The 17,745-nt window shown below is 46.8% G+C and overlaps 2 protein-coding genes across 24 annotated transcripts in view; one reads left to right on the plus strand and one right to left on the minus strand.

Moving 5' to 3' along the window:
- The window catches only part of SF3B1 (splicing factor 3b subunit 1), a 39,271-nt gene extending 38,314 nt beyond the window's left edge, over nucleotides 1-957 (minus strand). For 3 of the 4 annotated variants that reach the window (XM_037912856.2, XM_037912857.1, XM_027834110.3), the window contains exon 1: nucleotides 675-832. In XM_037912856.2, coding sequence (XP_037768784.1) covers nucleotides 675-702 — 28 coding nt within the window. In that variant the 5' untranslated portion in view covers nucleotides 703-832. Of the gene's footprint in view, nucleotides 1-674 lie in introns of all 4 variants that reach the window. The other variant, XM_007071953.4, reaches the window with a different exon arrangement.
- Nucleotides 931-17,745, plus strand: part of COQ10B (coenzyme Q10B) — a 35,493-nt gene continuing 18,678 nt past the window's right edge. The window contains exons 1-5 of one of the 20 annotated variants that reach the window (XM_043524862.1): nucleotides 931-1,530; nucleotides 4,426-4,708; nucleotides 7,544-7,672; nucleotides 10,636-11,493; nucleotides 12,282-14,594. In XM_043524862.1, coding sequence (XP_043380797.1) covers nucleotides 10,678-11,493; nucleotides 12,282-12,353 — 888 coding nt within the window. In that variant the 5' untranslated portion in view covers nucleotides 931-1,530; nucleotides 4,426-4,708; nucleotides 7,544-7,672; nucleotides 10,636-10,677 and the 3' untranslated portion in view covers nucleotides 12,354-14,594. Of the gene's footprint in view, nucleotides 1,531-4,422; nucleotides 4,773-4,974; nucleotides 5,188-5,244; nucleotides 7,673-10,635; nucleotides 14,595-17,003; nucleotides 17,335-17,745 lie in introns of those variants that run through there. The other 19 variants (XR_006284714.1, XM_043524859.1, XM_037912863.2 and 16 more) reach the window with 19 other exon arrangements.

The raw sequence follows: 17,745 nt of genomic DNA on the forward strand, positions 1-17,745 counted from the left end.
CTTGCGATGCAGCCATCTGTAACGCGGGAATACCACCACCTCGCTTTGATACAACACTTGTTAGTCAGTAGGAGACAATAACCCGTGTTTGTATTTCTAAACGAAAGGCAACGAGAGTGGGAACACGCTGAGAGCCTGGAGAGCGAAGCGGGGTTTCCGTCATTGAATCACATCCAGGCTGGATCCGCACATGGCTCCCCGCTGCACGGAGCCGGGGAGGCGACTGCGCGGGCCAGAGCAGGGCTCCGACCCGAGGCGGACCGGGGGCTCGCGGGCCAGACGTCACCTTCAAAAAACGAAGAGCTGCCGCTCCCGCCAGGCTCCGCGTCGCCTTCGTGCCCCTCTCCGCCCGCCCCCGCGTTACGGCGTCCACCACCCGCGCTCTCCTCGCTCGGGGCCCGCCGCTAACCCATCGCCGCTCCCCCGCAGCGGGGCGGCCGGGATGCTGCCAGGCAAGGCCAGGCCAGGCCAGGCCGGGGTGGGGGGGGGCCTGGAGCAGACGCAGGCAGAGACGCCATTACACACAGGCCCTGCCCACTCGCCCGCTCTCCCCCCCCCCCAGCGCTCGCCGCGGCCTGCACTGCCCCCCCGCCGACGGTCAACCCGGCCCGGTGCCGCGTGGCACGGGGGCCCCAAGGCGCGCGCACCCGAGCGGGGGTGGCTCCGTTTCTCACCTTCGTGGGTCTTGGCGATCTTCGCCATTTTGTGCAGCGCGAACAACACCGAGACGGAACTGGAGCTCCCAGTCCCCAGCCACTTCCGCTACGGGGGGCGGAGGGAGGCGGAAACTCACTGCGCAGGTGTAAACTGCGTCACCTAGCGACGGTCCAAGGCGACGGAGACTCACTGCGCAGGTGCGGTCTGCGTCGACCGGGGGGCTACAATTGCGCAGGCGCAGTGCTGGACCGCGCGGGCGTGAGAAAGCGCACAGGGGAGTCTAAGGGGACGATTCTTTGCGGCGGGTATCCACCCACTCGTTTGCCTGTTACACTCGGCGTGCTTGGCTTTACTGAACCGTGACAGGCAGCTCCCGCCGCAGCTGAGGGGTCAGAGCTGGGGTGGAGCCTTTCCTAGCTCCGCCCGGTGGGGATGCCAGGGGCAGGTGCCGCTCACAGGGCGTTGTGCCCATGTCAACGCTTGTTTCGCGGCTCGGTGGGGCTCAGGTGCCCTGCTGGGCTCGCCCACGGAGCTTGGGTGCCCCGCTGTGTTCGGCCGGGCGAAGCTCCTCTCTGACTCTGGAGATGACCGAGGGGGTGCTCTGTGGAGCGCCACCCGGGCCTGGCCCGACCATGCGCTGTCCCTTACAGCGAAGCGTGCGGATAGTCGTGGCATGGTCCTTTTCTCCTTTCGTACCCGCTTGGAGGAGCAGTGAGACAGTCAGCGACGCTGACGTTTGAATTCTCATAATTGGATCGCTCAGTTAAAACCTCACGGAGATTAATGAGGCAGTTCACGCCCCTCAGAGCTATTGTCTCGGGTCCAGAAAACGGAGGCAGAAGTCACCGAATCAGTTAACTTCCAAAATATAAAGTAAGTCTATCTTCATAACAATCAGAGCTACAGACGTTTAAAAAAACCCAACATTCTGGTGCACAAGGTGGTGGATCAGGAATATAGGGAATGAATGCCATGTAATCTCCCACAGGTTGCCCCATGTCCATGCTATTGGTGGTAGCTGTTCCCTTCCCTTTCACAGTGCTAGGAGATTGTGACACCAACCCAAGGAAGTGTCAACATCAGACTGTGACAGAGTTCCACCTGAGTGCCAATGTGCTGACTGGAATGACATAGCACCACAGCACAGTGTGGCAACACAATTGCTCTGCCTGGCACCTGCAAGCAGGCCCAAAACCCACACCACAGGAAATCAGCATAACCCTGAAAAGGCTTGGATAGACATCTGATCTACTCTACTCTATCTATCACTGCTGATCAGCAGTAACACTACTGCAAGTAGCAGTGTTTGAGGCTGCTACTTTAGAATACAGGAGCATTATTACTTATGAATATGAGCGGTCACCACCATGATTTCTGTAATATTTAAGAATTTGACTTTGAACAAAAAACCCCCCCATATTGTCCAATTCTGGTCTTATTTGCTAGTTTTTCAGTAGTGCAATTCCACTGATTTATCTGGAGTTATTCCTGATTTATGCTGGTATTTTTAAAGGGTCTTTAGGCACCCAAAGATGCAGATAGGTGCTTAGTAGGATTTTCAAAAAGCACCTCAGTGCCTAACTCCTATAAAAATCTGACCCAAACTGCCTGCAAATCCTCCTCGATGTGGGTACAGCAGCTGGTCATTGCAGCCACAAACCTGATTGATAGACACTGCGTAGGGCATTCAGAAATTATGCTAATTCCGTGTGTTCCTTTGGGCTGCCTTGGCTGGAGGGGCTTGAAAGAAACCTTAACTAAACTCAGAATCATATTAAGTGGATTTTCTCAAATTAAAATTTAAAAAAAAATCACCTTTAGACTCCGACCAAACCTGGAAGGTTTCAACCCTAAAGGAAACATGCAGAAAATTGAATTGGACTTGGACTAGCATCCTAGGGGTGAAAGGCTCTGTATTCTGTTGGACAAAGAACAACAGGAAACTGCATGACATTATTGCAAAATCTGTGGTGGCTTTTATTTTTATTCTCCTGGGTTAGCGTGACCACCACCATTTTCACTTAGGGTCTCCCAACATCTCTTAGATTGTAATGGTTTTCAGCCACTCAATGATACTATGCTGAGATACTACCATGATGGGTGCTCTATAAATACAAATAATGGGTAGATTAGATAGACAAGTGTTAGCAACCTGGTCTCACCAGCAAGTAGGTGGTCAAAGGTGTCATAAATCATATCTCTTCTATTTTCCTGATGTATCAGAGAAGCTTAAATGAAGCCAGTGTTAGCAGTTTGAGTTTGTTAAGGGTACTTTAAGAGATCCTGTTAAGGTCAGATTGAGATGGGTTAGCACAGCTGTTTGGAATCTTTATTGGGATAAATGGTAGAGTTTTTAATGGGATAGATGTTGCCATGGGGACGAAGTTTATATTTTATTATAGTTTGTTTTCTGTGTTTCAGATAGATTTTGTCAAGCTGTATGTTCTAATTCAGTTTTCATTAGGGGAATGATCTATCTGGAATGTTACCATTTTTCCATTTATTTGAGCTGCCCATTCAAATAGCTGGAAGATGGTGAGGGTCTTTTCTTCTCTTCCCTTATTTTTATATTCCCTTCTATCAGTTCATGTTTTGCTAGACTCTCTTTATTGACACCCACCCCTTCTTCCCATAGCCACAGAAAGAATTATTTGTTGAGTCTCTTGGAGATCCAGGCCGGGAGATCAAGAGAGACAAGAATTTAGTGTAGCAGGAGTTTAATGTGTGTAACTGTGATGGTTCTCAGGGTACCCAGGACTGTTAGTCACCTTGTTACCCTCCTGCCTTCAGCGAGAGAGAGTTTTGCTTATGCTTAATTTCCTGACACCTCCGGTCTTTTAGACCTCAAGTCCTTTTGGTACATCCGGTTGTCTTTTTGCTGTTCATTATGGTTACTCATCTTATACCTTCTTTTATACTATTTCCTTTACTCAAAATATATAAACAGAAAATAATCAACCGTAACCTTTTCTATCTGTTTCCAAACTTCTTACTTCAGTGCTTGGAACGTGATCCTTAGGTAAACAGCAAACTGAGTAAATCCTGCCATGACAATGCCACTGTGATGGTTCTCAAGCTACCCAGGACTGTGAGTCACCTTGTTACCCTCCTGCCTCCAGTGAGAGAGGGGCTTGCTTGTGCTTTAGTAGAAGTCAGCTCTTACTTCCAGTTTGCTAACCACCCAAACAATCTCCTCTGGGCTATGTCAGCCCTTCCTTTGCCTTGCAGGTTAACAATAGGTATGCTCCGGTACCCGAGCCTCTTTGAAACATTCCCTTGCAGTGGCCAGCCCCTTATCCACTGAACACTCACAGTAATACCAGGTCTGCTGTCCCCAAAGGAATAGTATACACACCTGCTTGAACAATTCAACTAGTGATCAACTCCTTGTAGAATGCCACAGCACTGAGATATATTTATAGTTAAAACAATCATAAGTTTATTGTCAATGATCAAGATTTAAGAGATAGCGAGTAAGAATAATGGAAACAACAGGTTACATATAAAACAAAAGTATAACATGTTTTCTAAAGACTAAACTTAACAGACTAACCTTTAGTCTAAATACATTTAGCTCACCCCAAATGTCCTTTGCAGAGTTTTCAACAAAGTCTGGTTCAGAGCCCGCTTTCATGAATATAAGGGCACTGTCCATTTACTGAGTGCGATTTTATATTAATATTTAACAAATGGTTAATATTAATTGCATAATAGATTCTAACTTCATACTGTTATGACATTGCAGTTTCTCCCTCCTTCGCCCAGCAGGTGGCGCTGTGAAGGCACACGCTCTCTGTGCGCTGCTTCCTTCAAGCCTGCAGGGAGCGCCTTCGGGTGCCGGCCCCCTACCTCTTCGAGCAACAGCCGATTGGGTGGCTTTGCTGTCGATCAGGGAGTCTGGGCGGGAGCAACCAGCCCTGTTGGGACAACGGGCTGTCAGTCAGAAGAACCGGGCTCTGATTGGACCCTGCTTCTATGGTTGGAGCGGGCGCGGCCCGGGCGGAGGCGGTAGGAGTGATGGGAAGGCGCCGCCCGGAAGCGCTGGTGCCCGGTGCGTGCTGCCTTTGTTTTACTGGCTCCCCGAGCCAGGGAGGCGAGCTCAGGGGCCGCTGCGTGTAAGAGGGGCCTAGGCGCGGCAGGGATGGCGGGAGGGGGCGGTATGGGAAGGGCGCAGGCCCGCGGCCCTGCCTGGCGGGTCGCGGGGAGGCTCTTCCCGCGCCCTGGGCGCGGGGCGGGGAGTGGCGCGGCGAGCCCGGGTGTGGGAGGGGGGCGGGGTGAACTCGCGGAGCCTGGGTGGGGGGTCAGTGGCGCTCAGCCCTGAGAGGGGGGCCCCAGAGAGAGACCGACTAACGGACAGGAGCCTTGAGCCCCAGGGCAGGGAGACCACAGGAGAGGGATGGTCTAGGTACTGAAATCGCTCCCTAGGGCCGGTCCCTGCTTCAGCCGTCAACGTATTTATCTCCACGTTCCACGACACCCTGCAGGGGTAGGGAAGTGCTAGCATTCCCATTGTACGGATGGCAAACTGAGGTACGGAGGCAGAGGCTTCGTCTACACCTAAAAATAGATTGACCTAACTGCCTTGATCAGGGCTATGAAAAACTTAACGTCCTGTGGATGTAGTTAAGTTGATCTAACCCCGCACTGTAGAAGCAGCTAGATCAAGGGAAGAATTCTTCCCTTGATCTAGCTGCCATCTCTCTCAAAAATGGATTCGCTACGTTGATGGAAAAAACCCTTCTGTTGATGTAGGATGTGTTTATGCTACAGCAGTGCACTGTATGATAGTCATACACTAAGTAAGTGGCTTATGGTCACACAGGAAGCATCTGAGAGAGTAAGAATTGGACTTCTGGTCTCCTAAGTCCAAGAACCCTAACCACTGAAACACTGTCATGAAAGCATCTGTAGAGCTCTCAGCAGGGATTTCATGCGTCTGCTTCCACTTTCTAAAATATAAATAGATGCAATAATACTTCCAAAACTTACTGTGTATTTTCCATTGAATAGTTCATGTCTCTCATCAGTTTTCATTTCACCTGAAACTTTTCTAATATTCTTGATCAGTGGTTCTCAAACTTTTGCACTGGGGGACCTCTTTCACACAGCAAGCCTCTGAGTGCCCCCCCTTATAAATTAAAACTACATTTTTATATTTAACACTTTTATAAATGCTGGAGGCAAAGTGCGGTTTAGGTTGGAGGCTGACAGCTCATTACCCCCCATGTAATAACCTCACGATCCCCAGTTTGAGAACCCTTGTTCCTTATACATTTAAATTCCATCTGAAATGTAGAGGTCTAGCTTTGCTTTCAAATTCTAGATGACCTTTCATCAGTTGAACATAATCCAACTCTATTGCTATCTACTTTTGAGAGAGTTAATGTTCTCAGCTTCCTTTTTTAGCTTACAATTTCTTATGAAATTTTGCCAATGCTGTACATATTTTCACAATTAAATACATGATTAAGCTAGTAGGGGGTGACTTTCTTCCATCTTTGCCCCACCAGGGGGCTCAATGTCCTGAGATCCCCATGTACATGCTGGTGAAGCTCTTATCACTTTCTGTCATTGTCTTGTGACTAAAGCATAGGACTAGGAGAAAGGAATTCTGGGTTTAATTTCCAAAAGCTCTGCCACCACTTTGTATCACCTTGAAACAGAATGGTTAGTGACTTGGCCTATTTCCCTGTCTCACAAATTGTATTGTCTTAACAGTTGTGTGTAAAGCATTCTTAGTTATTTCGATGGAAGGAACTCTGAAAGTCTTTGTGTTTATAAAAGAAAAATTGCTTTATTACTGCTTTGGCTGCCAATGGAGTATCCCATACAGCTGCACTATTCAACTATCTATAGAACCAGTTTTAAATACAGCATGTTAAAAATGCAATGGTTTTTAAACCGTAATTATCCACGATCACATATGGTCACCTCTTCGAGCTCCCATTAGGAACCATCCTTTGCCCACATAAAATGACTCTGAAAAGTGTTAGATATTGTAAAAGTATTTTTAACTCATAATCAGAAGGTTGAAATGAATCTGTTAACTTTCTAGTCAGTTTTTCCTCTATTCTAAATGTATGCTCTAGTTTGGTATTACAGGATTGATTGTGCTGGTGGCGTCTCTTTTTTTTTAAAAGGAAAACCAAGTTTAATATCAAAAAAGCTCTCTGTTGATCATTAGGACAGTGTGATATAAATGTTTTAATAAAAAAAAAAGGCACCTTGAATGTGGAACTTCCCTACTGGAATAGATCAGTAGAGCCCTGTACAGATACGAAATTTGTATCCATATCCCATCCGTGGATATAAAGCAGATATCCGCAGATTTGTAGGGCTCTAGATACAAAATTTATATTCACATGTGATCTGCGATCTGCAAAAATGGTCTGTGGATATAAATCCGCAGATTTTCAGGGCTCTATAGATCAATCAGGCCAAGACCAAACCTGACAATGTTCAGAGTACAAAGCAAAAAAACATATATAAGGGGTGAATAGGAGGGAATTAAAATAAAAGCTGAAAGGAGTAGAGATGAAGTACAGGATCTTTTACAGACAAATTAATGTGTCTCAATGTATATGGGACTTAGATTCTACTCTTTTTAGGGATTTTTAATGTGACCATCACCTAGATATCAGAGTACAGTACATTTACATAAAGTAGACAGCGAGACTGCATTTCCTGCTCTTTTCCCTTACTACAATGATAGGCATGTTAGAAATGTCTGACACAGACAGATGGAAAAATATTTTACAGTTTGTTTTAGAATTGTTTCTGATTGTTGATTCTTCAGATATGTTGCTGAGAATTAGGTTGGGTTTTTATTTTTTGGTAGATCTTGATATCCTCTGGTAACGAACAGGGGGGGTGTTGCTGGTTTCAGAATTTTTCTATGGCATTGAGTAAGCATTCTACAACAACAGTGATAGACACACTCCAAGACACCAAGAGAAATACAGGGAGAAGAGAAAATACTTGGTGGTCAAGAGGAGTACTTCTGAATAAAGGAAAGGTTGGTACCAGAAGAGAAGGAACGTCCTGTTATGTACAGAACAGGAGCTTCTAACTAAATCAAGTCTGATGCTCTTAAGGCTTAAAATACTCACCCTTTATTTTTTCTTCTGGACTTTTATGTATTTTATGTTTCATTGGAGTATTTTTACTGTGTTGAAATGTTATGTTTCTTCGCACAGATTTCTTAAAACTTTGTTTTATTTATTTTTTTAAGAAAAGAAAATGATGTTGCTAGATTTCATTTTTTGAATATCCCAGGAAACTTTTCTTGGGAGCTGGAAATTAAAAATCAAAGATGTTTACCAACTTTTTTAGATTGATGCAGAGAATAGGATTGAAACCAAAGACATATTGGGATTTTAACTGAATTTAGTGCTCATGAAAGATGACTGTTGACATTCTTGAAGAAGTATTCACAAAAAAAGTACATAGGGATGTTTTTGCCTTTGTTACCGGCTGTCACTGGGCCTATGCCTCACTCTGCAGGATCAGTTTTGGGATGAGAGTGAAGTCTAGTCACTGTGGGCCAGATCCACAAAACGATTTAGGTGCTTAAGGCCAATGTTAAAGCACCACTGAGATCCTCAAAATCCCTGCTCACCTGCTGTCTCACTCTAAAATCTAAAGGTGCTTGAATTTCCCTTTCCAAGGGAGCATGTGCACAGCCTCCTCAGTCTTGGTGTCTGGGCACCTGAGCCCCAGCAGGATCCTCAAACTAAGTGTTCCTCTGCCTATCTTGCCTGTAGAGCCTGATCCAGAAGGTGTTCCTACATAAAAGAGGAGGTGGTGGTACTGCCCCCTTATAATGTTTAGCCCTGTGGTTAGAACACTCACTCAGAATGTAAAAGACCCAGGTTCAGTTCTCCCTGTGCCTGAGGTGAAGAAAGGAATTGAATTTGTCGTCTTTCACTTTGTGATTTCCTTAACCACTGGCCTATGGGGTATTCTGGGACAAGTAACTCTCGTTCTCTCCTGTTGAAACTGTTCCACTTTTATAAATAATCAAATATGCATTGGAGCAGGGGGACTGGAACCTCGATGTCTCACATGCTAGGTGAGTGCCAAAACCACTAACAGCTATCGAGTCATTCTCACTCTCTTTCTGTTCCAGTGCATATGTAATTGTTTATATACAGTGGAACAGCTTCCATGGGATAAATTGAGAGGGACTCGTATCAGATTATGCCATAGCCAGTGATTAGGGTACTCTCATGGGAGACCCAAGTTCAAATCCTTTCTCCACATCAGGCAGAGGGGGAACTGAACCTGGGTCATCTATATCCTGAGTGAATGGTCTAATCACTGAGCTAAAAATTATTAAGGGGGGTCCACCACCTTCTCTGTGGCATGTCTTAAAAAAACAAAACAGCGTAGAAGAGGGTTTATGGCTGAGAATACTTAGTGGAGGTAGACACTTAGTCTAGCGTGGACTTAGGCACTTTAATGCCTTTGAGTGGTGGCACATGGTACCCACACCTCTCCTCAGCATTTCCTATTGGTCAATTTAGGTGGATCCCTGCTCACTATTCTGGCTTTTGTGATCCCATTCTTAGATGTCCATCTCTTCCCATGCATTGTATGGGTAGCCTACGTGCTTGAGCCAGGCTGTGGGTGGCAAAGTGCCTAAAAGTTAGGCACTGAAATGCCCAAGTCCTTTTGTCGATCTAGTCATGTGACCGATTCTATTTTTGGTCTCTCTACTAAGACTGGCACCAAGTGTAATAGTTGCAATGATGGTACTTGATGTAGGCAACTGGACTGAAACCATCAACTAATTTCATAGATCACAAAGCAGCTACCAGACAGCAATGATTTCTAGTCATCAAGCGCCAGACTTTTAAAGGTATTTAGGAGCCTATTTGTATCTTTAGACATCTAAATACCTTAAAAAATCTGGCCCGAACCAACTGGGAGTTGATTAGAACCAGTGTCCTTAAGAGTTCTATACCATTACTAGTAACGTGAGCAGTCCATTCCCCTTTTGCTTTGATAATATAATTTCTATAATACAACCTGAAATTAGATCCTCTGTGGACATTTTTTCCCTTTAATGCAGGGTATGCACTTTTTGGAAGAGTGGGGATTAATATCTTTTATATGGAGATTATTTTGGTAATATATTGAGTAATATTATAAAATTGTAAAATATTAAGCTAGACTAATTTTTACTTCTCTTACATACTGCTTTCCATCCAAAGATCCCAAAACACTTCAAAAACATTAATTAAGACTCAGAATGTCTGCATAGTAGAAAAGTATTGTCCCTATAAATGGATAAACCAAAACACAGAGTTGAGGTTAAATTTTTTAAAATTGTGTGTCTACTCTTAGGCACTTAAATCCCTAATTAGGCACAAATTTACGAATGTTGATAATCCTCAGATTCCATTAAAGTCAGTGAGAGTTTGAGGGCCTCAACACCTTTGAAAATCAGTCCATTTTTATTTTGGTGCCTAATTAGAGATCTAAATGAGGTGCTGAAGGTCACAAGAAGCCTGGACAGAGCTGGGAATAGAACCCAGAATTCCTAATCCCAGTCTTGGGCATTAGGCACAAGACATTTATTAGTAAAATAGCTTGGGGGAACATGTTAATTATGACCTGTATAACTTTTTCCCATTTGGGAAGAAGAAGGCATCCTACAGTTGTAAAATTCGCTGCCTACCAGTTTTGTTAAAGTACCTCTGAACTTTTTGAACTAGCAGTCTATAGTCAGATGAAAATTAACAAATTTGAATATTTGGACCCTGAGTTACACTTACATATAGATTTTTTTTTTTAAAGGTTTAGCAAGCCTTTGCCTTTTGAAGAGTTTGAACTGGTTGTCAGAATTTATTGGTGAAATCCTTTTTTTTTTTCTATGTGACCATTTTTTGTTAATCCTCCAATAAGGGATTTCAAAATGTTCATGTTACTTTTATCTTGGGAGTTTTATAGTAATTGTCTATTTTTATTTTTAAGGAATCTTATGTTCTTAGAGAAGCCTATAACACATGACCATAGATGGCACCTAAACCACTTGGGAAGTGGGAAAAGTATGGAAAAAGATACTGTCGAGATTGGGAAAGGGAAACTGGATTAAAAGAATGGATTCGAAGTGTACCAGGAGATGACACAAAGGCAGCATGCAAATACTGCGCATGTGAAATCAGAGCCCATCATAGTGATTTGGTTGCACACAGTAAAACAAAAAAGCACAAGAGACATGTTGCTTTATTTTCACATTCTTCTGATATGAAAAAACATTCATTTGAATTTGAAGTTGAAAACCAAAATTCATTTGATGATGATATCACGCAAGCCAAAATGGATCAATCTGTAAATGTGTGCGCACTGAAGCTAGCGGCACACATAGCTTGCCATATGAGCATTTTCACAGTGGATCACCTAGGCTGCATTGTTGGAGGGATAGCAGAGAAGGATATTAGTCTGCATAGAACAAAATGTTCCACACTGATTAGAAATGTCATTGGTCCTACTGTACACAAAGAACTTCTCAGAGACATTGGCAATGGACACTACTCGTTGATCATTGATGAAAGTACAGATGTATCAGCACAAAAGCAACTTTGCTTGATAGTAAGATACTTCAGCAACAAGCTTAAATGTATTGTATCATCCTTTGCAGGGATCATTAACTTAACTAGAAGTGGTACTATCACAGAAGCACTCTTGACATTTCTAAATGACAACAAGCTGAACATAAAAAGGTGTGTTGGGATTGCTGCTGATGGTTTCAATACAAGCTTATGTGGAAATAAAAATTCATTGCTCAAAAAGTTTTATGAACTCAATCCTTGTGGAGTTTTCATCAAATATGTAAGTTACTCTCTCTATTTGTGTTCTTCAAAAGCCATTGATGTGCTTCCATTGAACATAGAGTACATGGTTTCACGGACATACTTGTGGTTTTCCCATAGCACTTTCCACCAGAAGAGGTACCATGAACTGTATGCTGCCATCAGTGTTGGAGAGAATTTCCTGAAAATACTGCAGCTTACTGAGACAAGATGGCTGTCCATTAGCCCTTGTATTAACAGAGTACTTGATCAGTATGAAGCTCTGATGTTGCACTTTCAGTCTATAAGAGACAATGAAAGGGACTACAGTGCTGAGCTTCTCTATCAAATGTATTCTGACCCAGTAAATAGACTCTATCTTGTTTTTCTGCAGCCTCTTATTGAGGAAGCTAACAGGATCAACAAGTTATTTCAATTTGAAACAGTTAATCCAGTTAACCTTATTGCTGAATTAATGCTGTTCTATCAGAATTTGGTACAAAGAGTCATGAAACCTTGTGTCTTTACAACATGGTCATCCATTGTAAATTATGACATTCACTGTAACAGGAACTACATGCCTCTTTCAGAGGTTAACTTTGGATCAGCGTTCCTATCAGAATTAATAAATGCAAATCTTTCCTCACATACAGTAGATACCATCCAAAGCAGATGTCGAGATTGTATCCTTGAGTTTGCTAAGCAAATAAAGCTCCGACTGCCTCCAAATGTCCATCATCTAGAATCTCTCAGCGCTCTGAGCCCTTCAGTTGTTCTCAGTCCTACAAAACCTGAATTCTCAACCCTGTCTTTTTTGTCCTTGTGTAGAGGGGATCATATCAAGTTGAAACAGCAATGGAGAAATCTGGATGCAGTCTCATGGACGAACACAGAAGATAGCCAAATAGAACAGTTCTGGATAGAAGTTGCAAAACACACAGATGAAGTTGGTGATAAGGATTTTGTTGAACTAGGATTATTTGCCCTTGCCCTTCTCACCTTACCCTTCAGCACTGCAGCTGTGGAGTGTACAATCTCACAAATGAACTTGATAAAAACCAAGTTAAAGAACAGACTGCAGGACAGCCTACTTGAAAATATCTTAAGGATCAGGGCCTATATGCACCGAAATAAGATTTGCTGCAACCAGTTTCAGCCATCCAAAGAGATGATATCTTTGTTTAATAATGAGTTTTATGCAATTGCTAATAGCAAGGATGCTACAGATGACTCTGAGGAGGATATATTTTGAAAAGACTCAAGTGAAGAGGATCTCTTTTAGAAAAGTAAGCAAGGATTTTCAAAATGGCTCATTGCAATTGAACTATTTGATTCATGCATTTAAAATGTTCTATCTACAAATCCGTTTTCCCATTCATTTAGTAAGAACTACTTTTCACAGAGTAAGATACATTGCATAAAACCACACAACCCTTTTAGAAGAGGATTTTTGAAAAACGAAAGTAAAATTTAATGAGGCATGCTCTAATAGTAATTCATTTGGTGGGGGTGCACTTGACTGAAGATGCTGATTAGAGAGTGCACCAAAAACCCCTCTCCATTAGCCTATTAATGTAATGCAGTCATGGCATATTTTTATATTGAGTGATACAGAACTGGACACTACATTTCTGTGCCTCAGTACAATACTCTCAGTCAGGAGCCAGATGGCTGGGTGAAGATTAAATAAAACCTGCTTTTTTACATATGAGTTTTGGAGGGCACTACCCTTGAATAATTTGTATTTATGACTCTGTTAAAAGAGATACTTCTAAGGGCATTCTGCGCCAAAAAAAAAAAAAATTCTGTTCACAATGTTTTAAAATTCTGCAAAACTCTACAAATTTTATTTGTCAAATAAATGTGGAGGCTCCAATGGCATTGGGGAGCATAGGCCACTGGCTGCACAGAGGTGGGAGATCATTGTGCAGCTACCCCTTGGGATTCGGACTCAGTGGTGAGGCTGCACCCAACCCTGACAGTGCTAGGACTGGGCCTGTCCCAGAAACACCCCAGGGCCCTTCCCCTCCCTCCAGGTGCACCAGGTGTGGGCAGGCAGGCTTGGCAAGGCAGGAACCAAGTGTGGCAGGGCTTAGCGTGGGGGAATCCAGGGGTGGGTTGAGAGGGTTCTGTGTGCGGTAACCTGAGTGCAGGTGGCTCAGTGGGGGATCCAAGTGCAGGGGGGATCTAGATGCACAGGGGCTTGTTGGGGGGTTCTGGGTGCAGCGGTAATGGGACTCTGCAGGGGGTTCCAGGTGAAGGAAGTTGGGGCTCATCAGAGGGGGTCAGTGTGGGGAGGATAGAGCTCTTCAGGGGGGTCTGGGTTTGGGGGGCTCAGTGGTGGGGTACAGATGCTGGAGGTGTGAGAAGCCTAGTGAGAGGGGGATCCAGGTGCAGCTGGTTAGGGTTTCGGTGGGGTGGGGATCTGGGTGTGCTTAGCTTGTTGAAGTGGTCCAGGTATGAGGGGGTCTGGTTCCATGGGGGTTGGGCGGATGGGGGAGCAGCTCCCTGTGCAGGGATCCCTCTCCCTGAAGCTGAGGAGCAATGGGTGCAGGGGAGAAGGGGAGGGCACAGTTTGCAACTGGGGGAGAAATCGGGGGGTGGGTACGATGCAAGGAAAGAGGAAGTCCTAGCAGCTGAGCCTGGCGCAGGGCAGGAGCTACCAGCCTGGTCTTCCCCAGTCCTGCCCCCTGCCTCACAGTGATTTACTTCTCTGAGAGCTGCTTTGGGCACCCAAAAATACTCCTGGGGAGGGTCGCATGACTGTTTTTGTGGCTTACCTTTGCAGGGGATGTAAATTCTGCACATGCGCAGTGGCGCAAAATTCCTTCAGGAGTAAAGAGAAGTCTGAAATTCAAAGTGGCATATTGTAAATAAAAAGGCTAAGGATTATTAAAATAATTGTAAGATAGTTGTAATTTCTTAATGGTATTGTCTTGTGCTTTTGGGACTTTTGTTAATTAGATAAATTATGTACAAGTATGAATTAATAACTATTAAAATAGTCTGGAATTATAACAGTGGAGGATAACACCATAAAATATTTTAACTGTTGAAATACCTATTTTGAACCCACTTTTATTAATTTTTAATGTACATTCTAAATTTTTGTAATAAACTGATATAACCTATCATAAAAAACTTGTAGTAATTCTGCTGTTAGAAACTGAAATCCTGAGTGAGAGAGTGTAAATGTCGTTAATTCTCAAGGGCATTCAAGATGTGGCACTAGTGAACACGAGCAGCGTAGTTAGTGATGTGTATGAAGACAGCTGGTTACTCAAAGGGAAAAAAATCCATAGGAACTCTTCTAATTTGGTTTTTATTGGTAGAGAGTATTTTATAGTTCCCTAACTATGCCAACTTGTGGAACTGGATCTTCTGAATACTATTTCTTACCGTTCCTAGTATATTAACCACTCTTAAACAGGGCCAAGATACCTAGAAAATAGACCTACATGCAGCCTCTGCTTAGGTATGTAACTTCTCCAGGGTTACAAAGCTGACTCTGTAACCCTGAAAGCCCCAGAGTTTAGAACAGGGGCAGGAAAACTTTTTGGCCTGAGGGCTGCATCGGGTTTCTGAAATTGTATGGAGGGCCGGTTAGGGGAGGCTGTGCCTCCCCAAACAGCCAGTCATGGCCCCCCGCCCACTTCTTGCCCCCTGACAGCCCCCTCCCCCCCCCCCCCGGGACTCCTGCCCCATCCAACCCCCATCTCTGTCCCCTGACCACCCCTGGACCCCCTCCCCCTAACTGCCCCCCACCGCCCCATCCAACTCCCCTCTCCTTCCTGACTGCCCCCCCGGGACCCCTGCCCCATCCAACCCCCCCTTCTCCTTGAATCCCCCAGACCCCTTTCCCCTGGCTGCCCCCCACTGCCCCATCCAACCCCCCCTCCTTCCTGATGGCCCCCCTTGGACCCCTGCCACATCCAGCCACTCCTTCTCCCTGTCCCCTGACTGTCCCCCACCGCCCCATCCAACCCCTGCTCTCCTTCCTGACTGCCCCCCCGGGATCCCTGCCCCCATTCAACCCCCCTGTTCCCTGCCCTCTGACTGCTCCAACCACTAAACGCCCCCTCACCCCCGACCACCACCCCTGAACTCCCCTGCCTTCTATCCAACCCCCCTGCTCCCTGCCTCCTTACCGTGCTGATTGGAGCACTGGTGGCTGGCAGCACAGCTGCACCACGACAGGCAGCCGTGCCACGCAGCACAGAGCACCGGGTCAGGCCAGGCTCTGCAGCTGCGCTGCCCCAGGAGCTCGCTGTGCCAGTGGAGCAGTGAGCTGAGGTTGCGGAGGAGGGAGAACAGCAGGGGAGGGGCCGGGGGCTAGCCTCCTGGGCCAGGAGCTCAGGGGCTGGGTAGGACGGTCCTGCGGGCCAGATGTGGCCCACGGGGCGTAGTTTGCCCACCTCTGGTTTAGAGGCACTGACCTTTGTACTTCTTGAGTAAAATGCACAAGGTAAACTTCCTTGTTATGCACAAAGTACTATTACTTGGAGTTAGGTGCACCATCAGTTCTCCTTAGAAATAATAAATATAAAAACATCACAGGCTGGGTCTGGGGGGAGGTAGCAGTGGTCAGGTAGCAAGGGAGCAGGGTCTGTGAGGACAGGAGCACTGGACACCACAGGGCTGGGCCTGGAATGTGTAGATGGGGGAGTTGGAGACAAGGGAGCATGGGTGTAGTTTGTGAGGCAGGGGAGCACTGCCACCCCAAAATGCAAGCCTCACAGAATTTGGACCCCCCGTACCTCCCCGCCATACACAGCCCCATTGCCTAGATTGGAGCTGCTCCAAAAATATAGAAGTTAAACTATGCCTGGGTAGGGAGTGGGAGCTGGAGATAAGGGGCAAGACCTGAGGGGCGGGGGAACTGGTGCCAAGGGAGAAGCATTGGAGGGAGCTATAGGGCAGGGTTCAAGGTGGGGAGAGGAGCAGGTGCTGGAAGGGGGTACGGCCAGGGTCTCCGGTGAAGGGGAGCTGGAGATGAGGGAAGGGGGCTATAGGACAGGGTTTGAGGGGTGCAGAGGCTGGAGATAAGGGGAAGGGGCAGGCACTGGAGGAGGCTATAGGGCAGGGTCTGAGGGGTGGGGGGAGCTGGTGATGAGCGGAGGGGGCTACAGGGAGGGTCTGAGGGGTGCGGGGAGCTGGTGACGAGGGCAGGGGGCTACAGGGCAGGAGGGGTGGGGCCGGAAGCTGGAGACCAAGGATAAGCAGTGGTGGGGGCTGAGGCGCGGGGAAGCGAGACCAGGCGGGGCAGAGTCTGAGGGGAGGCTTGGAGACGAAGCAGGGTCTGGGCAGTGGGGGAGCTGGAAGGCGGGAACCGGGACAGAAGGCTCGTGGGGGAATTGCCCCGCGCGCAGAACGCAGGGGGCGCAAGGACACGCCGCAAAGCCTTGTCTTACTCCTCCCGACCCCAGCCCGTGTAACTTTAAGGGCTGCTGAGTGTCACTCCATTCGGCCAATCAATGGGCTGATTCCAGCACTCGCCCCGCCCCTGTTGCTCCCAGCCTTATGTAACCCCGACAAAGCCAACCCTAAGCCTTGTGACTGAGCGCGGCCCCGCACCTCTGTGTCGCGCTCTCGCACCAGAGTCATGGGGTGGGTGTGGGAGGGGGTGTGTCGAGGGTAGGACACCGCAGTCCACATAGCAGTGACGTGAGGGACTTTTGGCACGGTGATTGGCGTCGTCTGGGCTGCTGCTGCGCGGTGATTGGCTTGCTAGAGATGGGGGCGGGTCTGGCGCTGGCAGCCGTTAGGCTGGCTGACTGGGATGGGGGGGTGAGGTAGCGGGGCTGAACATGGCGCGGAGCGGCCGGGCGCTTGGGAAGGTGCTCGCCGAAAGGCTCACGGCGCCGCACAGAAGCGTTCTCAGGTAGGCGGGGTCCTCCAGTCACAGGGACATGGGGCGGTTTAAAGGGGCTGATGACCTCCTCGGGGCCCGTTCTTCCCCGCGCTGCGAGCGGCTCCTCCCACCGCATAAGAGCTGGGAATCTCCCTTGAGCCGCTCCCCCACCTCGTGAGAGGTGGCCCCTGCTTGCTCCACCCAGGAGCTGAGTGGCGATAATTAGCAGCGTTGACATTCGCCTTGCGGTCAGTAGGCTCCAGAGTGAACACGCTGGAGATGAACGGGGCAACTGCTTGCTCCTCTCGGAGCCCCCGTCTGGCTGAGGATTTTGGGTCCAGGGGCCCAGGTCTCTTTCCAACTCAAAAGCAATAAATAGGTAGCTAGGTAAATCCCCCCTAGGTAACCCCAGCATCAGGCTGGAGTTAAGGGGATAATTTA

This window comes from Chelonia mydas, chromosome 11 (assembly GCF_015237465.2).
Source record: "Chelonia mydas isolate rCheMyd1 chromosome 11, rCheMyd1.pri.v2, whole genome shotgun sequence".
NCBI lineage: Eukaryota > Metazoa > Chordata > Testudines > Cheloniidae > Chelonia > Chelonia mydas.